We start from the raw sequence: 14,922 nt of genomic DNA, 5'->3' as shown, positions 1-14,922 counted from the left end.
AATGGACCATGTGTAAATTCCCTAACATGCTTCCAACAGAAGTGCTGTTACACCTCCGCTGGGTTTTCGCAGGGGCAGGGGAGAGCCTTGCTGCCCTCACGCCTGCGTGACCCTCGCTGGGGCGAGGGGAGCCAAGCCTGAAATTGCCCCGTACCTCTTGGCAGCTCTTCGCAGGCCACTGGATGGAGAAGCAGCATCGTGTTCCCACAGGCTGACAGCAGCTCTCGGGGTTTCCCCATGCCCAGAATTTATGGAGCTCTGACTCCTGATTTAGTCCGTTCATCTGTTTTATCTTGGTCTTATTCTGTGGAAAAGCTTACGTGCTCTGGTGGTCAGTAATTTTGTAGGAGCCTAGATGTGCCAAGTCGAGAACTAGTAAACATGGCTCATGCCACTGGCTCAGTCTTTTATTAACAGACTAGTCTTCAGTGTTGTCTTGTTTTGAATTCTTGTGGATAACTTTGGGGGCGGGTTTGTTGCATGCTTCGGAGATTGTCTTCGGAAATCACGTTTCATCTGTAGGAGCATAATTTTTTTTTTTCAATGCTTTTTCCAAATGTGGAAGCTCAGCCAGAGTAAAATTGTATCCTCTTCTGTCATAGCCACCGATTAGAGTGACCTGTTTCCAATTAAGGAATAGGATAATGTTGTCATATCCATTTAAGAGGATTTAAACATCAGTCATTCTCTTGAGTTTCAGCTATTGCACATGAGAAATAATGTGCTGGAACTGTAACAATAGAAAAGAAATTTGTTGTTGTCATGACTAAATTGTTGCAAAGCAGGCAGCATCTGTTTTCCTTCTGAGATTTAAAGAGCCTGGATATCTAGATGAAAAACTTGATGGGGGTTTGTTGTGTGACAGTCCTCTTATATAATGTCTGGCAATGCCATTGCACTTGGCTGGCTGACATGATAGTTCTTATGTTTGTTCTTATGTTCCCAGATCTTTCTAGGAAAATCTGAGGATTTGGTTAGCTCTTTGGAGTGCTGCTTCTGATGAAGATTACAATTACGGGGCAGCTGTTAGCAAGAAAAAGCTTGTTGAGGGCAGCATCAGGGAGTTTTTTATTCGATAGGGATTTTAGTTTGTACAGTGACAGAGTAAAGGGATGCTGATAAAGTGGTGAGCCTGAAATCGAATTACTGCACATTTGTGCAGGTTCCCCGATTTTCTTTTACTTCATAACAAGAGAAAAGGAAAAGAGGACCATGGAGGTAAGGAAGGATAACCTTTCCATGCGCTGATGCCAGCCCAAAAAGATTTTAAGACCTGTGGGCTGGAGTGCAGTCTGTGCATCTGTGCACAACCTTACTTGCTCCTGTTTGCTGCAGTGAGGTAGTGGGTGAAACTTGCTGTCGTGCAGATGGCTTGCACCAACCCCTCCTTGTCATTTCTCAACACTTCCATCTTCTCAGAAACAAGTGGATGGAGTAGTGGTACCAGTTTGGCAGTGGTTGAATCTCTTCTGTGCGTTTGTTGAGTTGGTGTCAAATGAGAAAAATGATGAAATGCCCCGTTCTTCTGTGAGGGTCATAAGTGGGGGCTTTGGTGGTGTCATAGAGCTGTAGGTCTGTTGCTGAGAAAGAAGCAAACGTGGTGGGTGAGGCTCAAGGTGTCTGAGTCATGAGCAGCCCCTACTTCTTGTGTGGGTACGCGATGGCAAATGTTCGCCTCCCTGGGCCACGACAAGTAGGCCTTTGCGATTTGGAAATATCTTAATTGGGTGGTGGGCTGAGCCTCTTCTGCTCTTTTTGGGGGCTCTTCTCAAATAGAAGTACACCACAGAGGCTATCCCATTCTGTGCCAGTGGAAAGGAGCCTAGATTTGACCCATAACGGTCAGTACAAAAAACACTGGCATTTCAAGGCTTCAAAACAAGTTAGGAACCCTTAATCTCACAGATTCGGTCTGTACTTTACATTTTAGAAAAAACTAATTGATTTCTGCATCTGTCATTCACGGCTTCTTAAAAAGTCCTGGGTGTGCGAGCTACGCAAGAGGAATGATACCTCTCTGAGCGTGGCTATGATTTAACACTTTTCAGCTTTTTAGCTGCTTCTAGGATTGCATGGCTTTCCAGTCGCTAATAACACGATAATTTTTTCCATAAATATAAGCAAATGGTCCATACCAGCACACAAATAGCTCTTTTTGTAGCATCTTTAATTATAGGAAATGCCACAGTATGAAAGATTCTTTCCTTTTAGTGTAATGGCACAGAGTAATATAGACAAAATTTTACAGAGTAAATAACTAGGACTTGATGTGGGAAAATACCTTCAACCACCATAACAGAGAATTTTAAAATTATGATGTTTTTCCAGAAACTTATGTAAAGTTGAAATGCAAACATCGATGTGCCTTTTTGTGGCATTAAAAAAAAAATTTTTTTTTCAAAGTTTTTACTTGGAAAAGGCTTCATGGACATGAGTACTTCATAACTTCTTGCTTAATAATAAAGTGAAATTCATGGCTACTGCAAAGCATGATAAGTATCTAAACACTTGTGGCTTGTGACAGTATTTAGAACCAAGAACTCCTGCATTGTATTCATGGTAGAGTGTTGCTGTAATCAAGGTTAGACTAAGACATGAAGTGTTTTGGAAAGCAGTGGCCTTTTTTTTCTTTTTAATAATGTTTTTTTGTTTTCAATAAGACGCAGCTTCTGCTATTATATAAAGTTTTGGTACAGTGAACGTGGTGTTTGCTGAAATGTCAATTCAGCCTCTGCCTCATAAAGAAACTACACTAAGAAACTCTTCTGTCTCAGTTACGTTAGTAGAGGGTTTGGTATCATCCGCCAAAACTTTCCATGTTTAGGAGAGTTAGCATCGAATTAAGTGTATTATGGATGGATATGTCCTGTTCTGATTTATTGTTTTTTAGATACAGCCTGTCTCAATAGAAATTGATCCCAGTTGCAGTTGACTTGCAGCCAGTCCCCTGTGTAGCTGCAAAACGAAGTGTAGGCAAGCTAAGGCATGATGGAAAGCGATGCTACTCGTCCTGCCTTGCGGCCGCCTGAGTGGAGAGGGTGGAGGCCGGCACCTGCCTGTTGAGCTGGGGTTCACCTCTGAGCAGTTCATCTGCAGCTTCGCTGTGGCCACCCTGCCAGGTGCCTGGTGAAGGAGCCGTGCTGCGACGGGGATGGCTGCTTCATCTGAGTCCACAACCCAGGGAGACACGGCTGGCTGTCCTTGGCGCTGCTTTGGAAATGGAGCCACACAGGCAGTAGTGTAATCTGCACAGGCAGTGGAGCAACACTGCATCAAGCTGATGTGCAGGGCCTGTTTACAAGGTTATCTACAAATAAAATTTAAACAGTGTGCTACCTCTATTAATTAACTTGTAACCAACTAATGTATGATCAGCTAATAAAATTGAGCTGACTCAATGATTCTATAAGATCTCCCAGCAAGATGATATTTAACTACATCCTCTGCTTGTAGTTGCTAAGGGAAAGGCTGCTGGTTTATGTGTTTTTGCTATCGGTTTTATTTGGGAAGGGAAAGCAAGAGGACAAAGGAAAGTTAAACTGAGAGCAGAGCTTCCAGTTAAATTTGATTGATTTTGATCTTCTATTACACGTAAGAATTATCAGTTGCAATTAATACACATATCTAGTTTTGCATAGTAGTAGTTCATCTTTCCTGATCAAGGGTAGTTTCTCATTTGTACAAAAAGTATGGAAATAGCTTATGGATCTGTTAAAACCACCCAGGATATAAAACACCTAACAGTATCTGAGTTAGCTTTACACCTGTGAAACCACACAGATCTTTTAAGGTCCTTTTTTTCATCTACTTGTACTGAAAGTTATGTTTAAAAAAATGGCCTGTGCTGTGCTGCAGTGATACACCATGACGTTACAGATCAGAAGTATTTCTGTTTCTCAGGTTGGGGGACTGAGGTAGAGCAGTTAAGATGCGCTTGTGGCAGTGCAAGTCTGGGAAGATACTTCAGAGCATCTTGCTGCTGCTTTCACATGTTGAGCCGTGCTGTCCAGTGAGCATTTGCATGGCACAGCTTGGTGGCAGGACTCCCTGTGCTCCCCATGGCATACATTCACGTGTAAGTTAGGCTTTCAGTTAGGAAGGTCACTCATTAGCAGGTTTCCTGAACATCAGAGTGCAATCCACTCTCATCAACACTAGATGTTGGCAAAATGTTAATGAGGCAGTAATTACTTTAATGTGCACTAGTCCAGGCTGGTTTTCAAGCTCCTCCGTCATTCTCCATCACTAATTTAAGGTGTGTTAATGGTAGATTTTGCTTGCCTGTGCTCATAAGCACTGTATACTAACCAGTGGCATTTTCTTTTTGCCTGAAGTCTGTCCTTTTGAAGAAATTTACAAGCAGGTTTTTGAAAGTCACAGGAAGCAATCAAAACAAAGTCAGTGTTCATTTTATTCTGGAATAAACAGCTGGACCTTACAGGAAGTGTGTATGGTTAACTGCAATCTTGTAACCATTCAGGTACATCAGTCATGTTCCCCACATAAATAAGGCCAGGAGTATTGTTTGATGGGTATAATGATGTGTGGTTTTTAATTGAATTAGTTTACATGATTGAAAGGACCCGTCCAAGCAGGCGTTAGCGTATTTAAAGCTTGCTATCTGATCTTCTTGTGGCCAAGGTTGACTGTATAGCCTTAATGTAGTAATTTTACCCAGAATTACAGACAACCTCACACTGCCAGCTGAGATACTAACATTGTCATAAACTTGATTTTTGCCATTCAGAATGAACAGTTGTAACGGAGATGTCTGATCAAGTGGCCAAGAGCAAAATGACTAACAGTACTGATATAAATCAAATTTAAAGAGAAGGGGTCACCAAGTGTATAGGTAGAATTTTGTCGTGAAATATCCTTCTCTTGTTGTATAGTGATAACAGTTAATAGATTCAGGAAGGCAGCACTGCAGCAGTCGGTACTGCAAAAGTTATTTTATCTGCAGGGACTAGAAGTGAAGGTGCCAAATATTTTTTTCTTACTCTTTCTCAAGGTATGGGTTTATATTACGTGCTGTAAAATGTAAACTGAAAGGTACCTCACCCTGAGGGTTTCTTATGTGTATGTAGAAACAATGATTTTCATAATACATCAGCCACCCATTGGAGCTTGAAAGGGAGGTCTGAATGAAGAGTAATTTTGTGAGGTGAGGATACGATTCATGTGTACTCGCTGACAAAAGGAAGCAGTTGTTAGTTTTCAGAGCTGATCTGAAGAAAGAAAGGATAAATACCCAAGGTGACATTTTGGCCATGCTCTTTAGCACTGTTTCTACAAACTTCATCCTTGGGACACTGGAATAGTGCAACTCCAACAGGAAAGAATGGTAAGCAGAAGGGGCTAGTGTAAGAACAAATGAAATAGCAAGAAGTGCTGTTTTCATTACTGGAACAAGAAAGAGTTTTAAGAGCAGAAACAACTGAAAAGTAGGTTTCCAAGTAGTTGTTGTGGACTGGAGCATCTTTGAACATGTTTTAATGAAAAATGGGCAAGAAGGACTAGAAAATAGAATTTTTATGCATGCAATCTTTTGACCAGTTAACGTATTTTCTGTGCTTGAAATTTGCCAAACTTTATTGGCGCTGTGATAAGTAATGACAAATACAAGGAACATTTGAATTTATTTTTTTTTTAAAAAGATTTGGTAACCCTTTTGATAAAAAAGTTTTGCTTTGCTGTGTGCTTCTGCAAATGATTTTGAAGGGTAATGACTGGGCTCTAAGCTTTGCTGCTGCTGGGTTTGCAGGTGGTTGGTGTTCTTGAGTATGTCAGCAGTATCGTGAATCTTTGGCTATTGTTGGTGAGCTTTATTGCCACAAATGTGGCATTGGTGTCTTTGTTTCCTGCTGTATGATGGGTAAGCTCTGATACATTACAAGTGATGCGTGGGTACTGTGAGAGTTAACATACCTTTGTTTTTGGCCACATTTTCCCTGTGCACAAAGGGAAGTCCCCTACAAGTACACATGAAACAAACAAAATGTTTTCAGTTTAGTTGCTGAAATGAGTGAAACAAGCTGTGAAATACTAGAAATACATTTGGAGGTTAATGATGAGTGGGTTTGTAAAGATGTTTTTTACTGTCCTTTTGTTATGTGAATTAAAATGCTCGCCTCTTTGCTGCTCAGTAGCAGCATGGCAGAACCAGGGGGGACAGACAGGTACTCGAGACCTTGCAAAATGCAGCATTTATTTTGCTTTCTAAACATGTGGTTCCCTGGGTTTCTCCCTTCTTAGCCTTAGCTCACCCACGTTCAGCTGTTACTGCCCCAGAAAACCAGAGTGACAAGGACTTCTTCAGCCAGACCTGGATGCGTTATTCTGCGTGGCGTGTACCGTGTCTCAGAGCAGCCCTTGTGTGCGGTGTTGCAGGGAGCATGCTCGGATTCCTCAGCATCTCCGTCCTCTGCTGCATGCTGATCGCCTCAGTGGCGGGGGGCGGCTCCCCCCCTGCACACTATGCTGATGCGAGCACCATAATAGGAAGCACCTAGGCCTGTCATAAACAAACAGGTCTGGGGGGGAGCGGGGGGGAAGTGCAAGCCTGACGTATGGTGTGGCCATAGCAACAAGCAGAGATGAGGGTGCCATTTTGGAGTAAATGCAGGCTAGTGTGGCTCAACAAGAAGCCAGAAAGTATCTTTGCTGGATTTACAAAGCTGTTCTGTATGTGCACGTCAGAGGTTTTCTGAAACACACTCCTTGCGAGAAGACAGCTTACAAAAAAACAAAATCTGAAATTAAATATGTAAGGGTGTCTTTAAATGAAATTATTTTTCACTTGCAGTGGAGACTTTAGCTGGAAAATTTATAAGCACATTGACTCCTGAGAAATATTAATGTGATGAATTATTTGGCAAATCATAGAATATCTCTTTGGATGCATAGACCTTAAAGCCCAAAGCTCAGATTTCTCAGTAAAATGACTGTGTTCTTCTTGTACTATGAAGCATGGCCAAAGTTTTGTATGTCTGAATACTGGACCCAGGTAAGATTTCATTTCATAATTTGGTAATTAGTTTTTTTTTCCTCTTTTCTTAGCATCAGTAAAAACAATTCTAGCTGGGAAGGAATTTTCTGCAGCTCTTTTTGGTTGTTGCTGAAAAGGTTTCACAGGCTTTATTATAGGAGAGCTCTTAAAGCTCATCACTGTAAAGATGATGCAGCTTGTTGATGCATAGTCAGAGCTTGGCATTTCTAGCACAGCTTTCACTACGTCCCTGCTTACAGAACTTGATTTTTAAAATGGATTGACTAAATTTTAAATGCAAGAAGATAAAGTGCTCTGGAAAACTTCTGCAGCAACAAATCTTGGCGTTTGGGGGCTAAAATTTAAGTAATAATTTTTCTTTGGTGGTCAGGAATATACATCTGTAATCTGATCTTTGTTTCACAGAGCTGTGAAAGGTGGATTGGTTATAGACATGATATGACAATACAAAAGAAAACTGTGCTGTTGGGATAAAGTAGAACTGCAGGAAGAAAAAGAATTTGGTAACTATGTTGTGGTGAATTTTTTGTCTTTTCGGGTAGATAATATTCCTGTGCTCATGTGTCTTTTAGATTTTATAGATGAGGTAGAAATGAAAGCATGCTGGTGTACACAGGGGTTTTAGGCTTGTTCTTGCAATTATTATCAGAGCTTGAAAAATGTTCTGGTTTTAGAAAACTAAAGCTGCCCGACTGACCTACGTGGAGGATGGGAGGACAGGTGTTGGTCTTACAGGTCGTTACACCCCATCCTTTGAATAGTGTGCTGTAGTATGAAACTGTGCCTTAATTGCTCATGAGGGAGGAGTCGCCTGGGGTTTGTTTTTGGGGTTGTTGGTGGGTGGTTTTTTTTGGTTGCTTCTACAGTACCTTGGCTGCTGTGAAATAGCACGCTCTACGCAAGTCTATCTGTTCCCCAATCTGTCTTTTCACCCCACGTCCTGCCCGGCAGTGGTCTCTTGCCTTTGCTGATGCACGTAGCTCTGTTGAGCGGTGGGAGTCGTGCCGACCCACGCTGTGTCTGCCGGGTGGCTTGCTCAGCAGCTCGAAGGTGGCAGCACTGGAAGCGATAAGATCCATTCTGACTTCTACTTTTTCACTACTAGGGGACTTCAAGGAGTCTGTTTGCAGAGTCAGACGAGTAGCTCAGCTTTGCTTCATAGTCCTTTTGCTCTTGAAAAATTTTCTAATTGTGACCTGGGACTTTTTGTATTTGTACCATTATTTAATAAGAGGTGATTGATACAGCAGGACACTGAACAACAGGCAAGGCAAATGTTTGTTCTAGTCACAAAAAGTATGTGTGGTGCTTACGGTGGACTGGGTGATGTTGGGAATTCGTGTCACCTAATGCGTGCTGAGAAAACAGTCTAAAACACAGACGCCTGTTTGGTTTTTAACAGCTAGGAATATGCTTTTTACACATGTAACACTAAATTAAGCATTAATTAATAGAATGGACATATTAATCTCATGAAGTGAGTAAGAAAATAAGTGAGTAAGTAACTTCAATATTCACTGAAGTTATCAAATGTTACATCCTGTCTCATTTTTAATGGAATTTGCCTTAGACCAGGCATAAACTCCCTAGTTAACTGTACAGTCCTATACAGATGAACTACACTGGTTACACCCTTGCAGTTTTGTTCTCTGGTTTGGAGATTTAGCAGAAGTATGGCATTGGAGAGGCTGGAAGGTGGTACTAGAGCATGGCTCCCGTTCCCTAGGAAACGGGATCTAGTACCTGCTGGAGCTACAGAGAGTGTTTACATTTACTTCATCAGGCTATGGATTAAACCCATAGCCAGTTTTATTTAGCATCATTCTCTCATTGATAAAAGAGTTGGTAGAATCAGCTGTTAAGCAGGAGCTTTGGAAGACTGGAGGAAGTTTAACTTGTTGCAGACTGTAAGCCTTTTTAACATTTCTGTCCTTCTCATGGCAAAAATGGGCTTTTGCGTGTATGTGAGGTCCCACGTAAGTGGATAGACTGATGTCTTTCTGCATCTGCTAAGGTCTCTCCAGTGTTTCATGCGGTGCTCGGGGCTTTTCCAGCTGCTCTAGACATTGCATGTAAATGTGTAAATGGGCATAAAGCAGGCAAATTTTCCCTTTTTTTTTTTTTTTTCTTTTAACAAATAAAAATGCAAGCCAAAGCTGAAGGTGATGCCATATCTAGTTAGAGCTTATTGGTTTTGTTTGATTTTTAAGATGTTTTTCAAACTAGGGATGATTTTTATAGAGGCTTAAAAGTATCTGTTTAAGAGGATTGAAATATGAAAAATGCCTTGTTTCTTGACAAAATGCCTGGTAATAATGAAAGGTTAATAGATAATCTTTTACTTGAACAATGTCTGTGTATTTCGTATCCATATTGCAAGCTCATCAGAGAATATACCCCAATCTAATGATGTACTTTTCTTCTGTTAGTGGAACCTAATCAATTTCCAGTCTGTGATGTTATTTGCATGATTTTTAGTCTACCTTTGGTTTAAAATTTTGCATGAATGACAGGATTCATTGCAATTTAGTCTTCAGAAAAGAAAATAAGTGAAGGTAGGTTATTGATTAAACAGGGGTCTTACATTTCAAATTAAATTATCTGTAATGCTTTGCTGTGCAAATTATCAAAGCAAAAGCGTATTAATTAATTCATTACTAATGAACATTTACCCATTGTTAAATATAAAATATTCACTGGTTTTAAACCAAGAATAAAAGCAGTGTTTACAAAAGGTAATTACTGTATGGTGCTACAGTACATACTGGAAATGGCTAAATACAAGCCCCATTTGAGCATTTTCAAAGGAAATATTGATTTAGCAATGAAATTGTTTCCTTGTAAATATCAATTTGTTGGTGCTCTGGCAAACTGAGATTACTCAGGAGCAACCCACAGTAACATTACTGAGAAGCGAGTGTGGCAAGTAAACCCTGATACCTATTTATATATTCCATACTATTTGTTCTTCTAGAAAAGTTAGTATAAAAATATTTTCTATGTTTGAACAATCGGTTGTGAACAATGCAAAAATGCAAGAAAAGGTGGAGGATTACTGCAAGGGTGCCTCTCACCTGAAATCCAGTTCTAACAAGTTAATGAGAAATGCGTACATTTGTAGTCCGATGTGTTGTATGACTTCAGATAATCTTGGTGCTTTGGTGCTAGTTTCATTTGGCAACAAGAAGCAAAATTCACCCAGGTGAGAGGGCTCCTACAAAATCCTTTCAGCAGTTGTGATGAGACTGTATCGGAGACTGATAGGTGTAGGAGTTGTGCTTCAGCAGCTCCCTGTAGCTACCTTAAATAAAACTTAGTGCAAAACCAGCCATGTTTGGGAGGGCTCCTGGTTGTAGCTCATGGGCTCCAAGCTGGCGAGGAGAACCAGCTTCAGCCTGCAGGCTGCGTGAGCCATGTAGCATGAGAGTGGATGTGGGTTCATGCCCCCATCTTGCAACAGTCCACGGCGTGGGGTGGGAAGGAACAAAATGTTCACGGGATAGAGTGACACTGCAGGTCACGGTAGAACCAGGCATCCAGTTGCATCTCCTGACCCTCAGTCCTTGTTCCTCATGCTTTCAACTTCCAAGAGCATGCTCTCCTGAGCAAGTCCAGTGTATGTTCCTTCCTGTCTGTATTACACCCGATGAGCTACGTGGGAACTCCAGTAGCCAGAGATGAAGGATGCTAACAGTCTGTTTCTTCAGCTGCCTCTCAGCTGATGGATGCTGCCCAGCTGAGACAGTCTGAGCACTCGCCCGCTCTGCACCAGCGCAAGGTGAAACAGGGTTGCCAAACCCAAAGGAACCCGTCCGGGTTGGCATGGGACAGCGAGGAGTGTTCTCCGTCAGGCATGGGTGCGTCACTCGTCCTTACTAGCACTCAACCAACGCCTCCCCAGCCTGGCCTGGTCTGAACCTGCCAAACCCCGGCCAGGAATGCAGACATCCCCGGCTGGTGAGCCCAACACCAGGCGACTGAGCACAGCGACAGCTCTGCCTGATCCGAACGCCACAGCCCCCCATGGCACAGTGCCACCACAGTGAGAGAAGTCAGCGCCCAGAAAGAGTCGGATCCCATGTGTAGGATAAGAGGCAAATTACTGGTATCAGTAGGCGTGGAGTTAGGAAACATGAATATACCATGAGCTTCCTCATGCAAATACTGAGACTTCTTGTAAGAGGGGTTTAAATCACACAGGTAATAAGTACGCAACTCGGGAAACTACAGAGCTGCCTTTGGCCTGGTTTTGTTATCTTGTCTCCATCTCTCTCGTGTACTGGTAAACCCAACCTCACAGCACACCTGACTGTGGGACTGGAAACCGCTTGGGTTTCGTGCCTGTTTGCTTAATTTGACCCAGAGGTATTTGGGTGAAGTGCCGACTTGGACCAAAAAAAGCAGCATTACACTTTTGTGTGTTTCCCTGTAAGCATGAGATGAGGGTGTAATGGGTGAGACTAGTTGTTTCTCCTGTTGTGGATGGATAGATCTTCATTTTTTCCATGAATCTATATAGATTTGGTGCATGTTGAAGACATCTAAATATCTAATCAAATGAAAGGTAGGAAGGACGCTTCAGAATGAATATTAGTTAGTGAATACCCTTTGCTGAGTTTTTTCCTTTGAAAGAACAATGACACTACCACATGCAGTTTAGTTAGAAGTACAACAAGCCGTGGTTTAATAAGAACCAGAGACTGAACCAACAAAATTGCATGACACAATTTGCAGTCTGCTCTCAAAATATTGGTATCTACTCTGGATGATTTACAGGCACTTGCTAAGTCATGTTTACATCAGAGCTGTACTGAACTCATTGCGGTGTCAGTAGTTACTTCGCAGTCCACAATTCTCTGGTGTTTTTTTGTCTGTGGTAGCATAGCTTTTTTTTTTTTTTTAGGATAGCTTTTGCCTTCTTTTTCTTTTTTTGGTGAACTGAGCAATAGTATCTAGAAGGATAGGAAATAGTTTGGTTTGTATTTGGTTTTCATATATATTAGAATCAGAAAAAAAAATATTTAATTTTTGCTTTTTCACAAGAATGGTATATATGTTAAGCATGACTGTAGCTTTAAAAAAGATGGTTAAAAGACTCATTTCTTTTAGTATGAAATGGCAACCATTCAACAAGATTTCTGATGAACTGTTAAAGCATGTGCTTGGCCAGATCTACAGTAGGAACACCTCATTAAAATAAGAATGTCACATTACAGGAGAAGATAGATTAATCCAGCAATACCAGTGAAGCTGTTTCTTGTCCTTACATAGCAAGCCCGTCTTCTGCATGAAGCAGGCAATACCTGTAAAGCTCAGTTTTTGCTGGTGTAGCTGTATCAGTCTTAGGGTGAGTGTGCCATCACAGCTCTGTGAGTGAAGTATTGCTCCTCTTTGCACACTTGTTAGACACAGCTGTCTGCAAAAATGCATCATGTGGGTACAGACTTCTTTTGTGGCTATGCTACAGTAGATATTTATGGGGTAGGAATTTACTTACAGGGTGCGTATACATATGTGTATATAAAATATAAATAAGTTATTCCAATAGTTCTGCATTTTATATTCCTTTTATTACAGACCTATTTCTTAGCCCAGATTGGCATTCATGTTAGGAAAAAGCCCTCATAAAGAACAAAAGGAGGGGAAAACTGCAGATTTTTTTCTTTCTAGATATCTTTAAATGGGTTCTGAGTAACATCCTGGAGTTGCATGAGATCTGTGGAGTGGTCAAGGAATAAGTGCAATATTCCTCCTTGAAACTGGTGGCAAGCTGGAATTTTTTACTTTTATTTTTTACCTACTGTGTCTGTCAGACACAGCTGCCAGTGTTAACTAGGCAAATGTTAACTAGATAAGAGCTAGGAAAAGGAGAAAAAAATTGTCAGGTATGTTTAAAGCCAAATCTTTTCCATTCAGTAAGAAGGGAAGTGTTAGAATTTCCTACAAATACTTTTTTGGGAAAAAAATCCTGTTTCTCTTTTCATGGTACTTAAATGACAAAGTAGTTGTTTGCAGAGGAGCATCATGATATTAGAAGAAATCAACTGTATTGTTTCTCTAGTGTGAATACCTTTATGGATTTAGCGCAAGTTGTCTTGGAAAAGGCTTAAACTTCACCGTGTTCTTATCCTATAATACGACTATCCTTTTGAGGCGTTAACGCTGATGTAGCTTGTAAATCTTACTTATGCAAATAAGCTCTAGAAAAGGCATCTGCAGTTACCGTAGCTGGGATAACACGTCCAAGTTGTCAGAATTCCTGTGCCGCAGGGCATGGGTGGTTAGCTGGAGCTAAGAGCCCGTACATCTCCATGGCACAATATTTTATGTTATTAACAGCAGCATTCCTTCAGCATTGGTATTGCATAATTTTAGGTGCATTGTTGAAGTGTTATGTCTTTGCAGTACCTCTGACATGTTTACTCTTCTTTTCTTAAATGCCTTTGGACTGAAAGTCTCCACACAGCTGCGCTGAAGTAGGCATAGCCCTGTGAAGGAGATGCATATACTAGATCACATCGCTCTTTCAAGATTATTTTTGCTTCTTTGCTTTTTGTAAAGCATGTTAAAGTGTCCATAAAGCATAGGAGCTTGCTGCTGGGGAGCAGAGGAGCAGCCCTGAGACTCCACTTACAGCAAACTTGCCAGTTTTATTTATTAGTTGCCCTGACAAAGCACCCTTGGCTGGGACTGTGCTTTGGGAATCGGGGAGTGAGTATCAATATTGTTGTTTGGAAAATGTGCAGATTCGAAGCATGAAAAAGAAGTGGCAGCTCATTGAAACACAAAATATGGTATGAGCTAAATTGTGTGGCTGTATCTGAGGCTGAGATTTCCACCCAGCTTTCTCGCTGCTCTTTGCCAGGAGAAGTTGGAGAGGCAGGATACGTTTTTGTTTGCAGGTAAGGGGAAGGAGTGAAGGTGATGGCAGTGCTCTGGCTGTTTGGTCATCGTTGCTTCCAAGACAGGAGTTGATTTGATATGTGTAATGGAAAGAACTGAGGAGAAAGACCAAATGAAGCAGTAGCAAATCCTCCCCAACAGCAGTCTTTTAAGAAAAAATGGACCAAAAAGATGAGATGAAGAATGAGTTGCTGTGCCATCTGAGGAGGCAATTTTAAGGAGGAAGTCTTATCTTTTGATTCTGTCCCACATCTGATTAATTTCTCACTTGGGTTTTTTCCTATTTTATTTTGAAAATTGTTATGGCTATCTCATTGTCTAGTACAAGTCACCATATATATACAGTTTACCTAAACACAAGCATTAAGGGAAGGGGAATAAATGTTTTTTTCCCCTTCCATATGTGACAGGTCTCGGTTCTGCTATTCCAAGAGAGGACTCTTCCTAAAAGGCAGTTGAAAGGCCAGAGAGTGGGTCTTCTGATGGAGTATAGGACTATTTGGTTCTGTGATTTGGTGGCAGTAAAGCCTGAGCAGCTCATGTAAGAGGTGTGTTGGGGTGAGTCCTGGAAGTGAAGTGATAATTTTTATATGATTTTCCACTTCTCCATCCAAATTATAGCTTCTATAGTCATCATAGAATCATAGAATGGTTAAGGTTGGAAAGGACCTTGAAGGTCATCAAGTTTCAACCTCCCTGACATGGGCAGGGACACCTCCCACTAGACCAGGCTGCCCAAGGCCACGTCCAGCCTGGCCTTGAACACCTCCAGGGATGGGGCCTCAACAACCTCTCTGGGCAGTGCCTTACCACCCTCAAAGTGAAAAACTTCTTCCTAATGTTTAATCTAAACCTGCCCTCTTCCAGTTTATAGCCATTCCCCCTCGTCCTATCACTACATGCCCTAGTAAAAAGTCCTTCCCCAGCTCTCCTGTAGGCCCCCTTTAGGTACTGGAAGGCCGCAATAAGATCTCCCCGGAGCCTTCTCTTCTCCAGGCTGAACAGCCCCA

At 41.5% G+C, this 14,922-nt stretch overlaps 1 protein-coding gene across 4 annotated transcripts in view; it reads left to right on the top strand.

Moving 5' to 3' along the window:
• The window catches only part of PDE4D (phosphodiesterase 4D, cAMP-specific), a 370,935-nt gene that overhangs the window by 326,695 nt on the left and 29,318 nt on the right, over positions 1 to 14,922 (top strand). For all 4 annotated transcript variants that reach the window (XM_009894268.1, XM_009894269.1, XM_009894272.1 and 1 more), the window contains exon 10: positions 1,573 to 1,600. In XM_009894268.1, coding sequence (XP_009892570.1) covers positions 1,573 to 1,600 — 28 coding nt within the window. The remainder of the gene's footprint in view (positions 1 to 1,572; positions 1,601 to 14,922) is intronic.

Source organism: Charadrius vociferus, unplaced genomic scaffold (assembly GCF_000708025.1).
Source record: "Charadrius vociferus isolate BGI_N301 unplaced genomic scaffold, ASM70802v2 scaffold731, whole genome shotgun sequence".
Classification (NCBI taxonomy): domain Eukaryota; kingdom Metazoa; phylum Chordata; class Aves; order Charadriiformes; family Charadriidae; genus Charadrius; species Charadrius vociferus.
The sequence above is the reverse complement of the archived record's forward strand: the minus strand, read 5'-3'. Positions and strand labels throughout refer to the sequence as shown.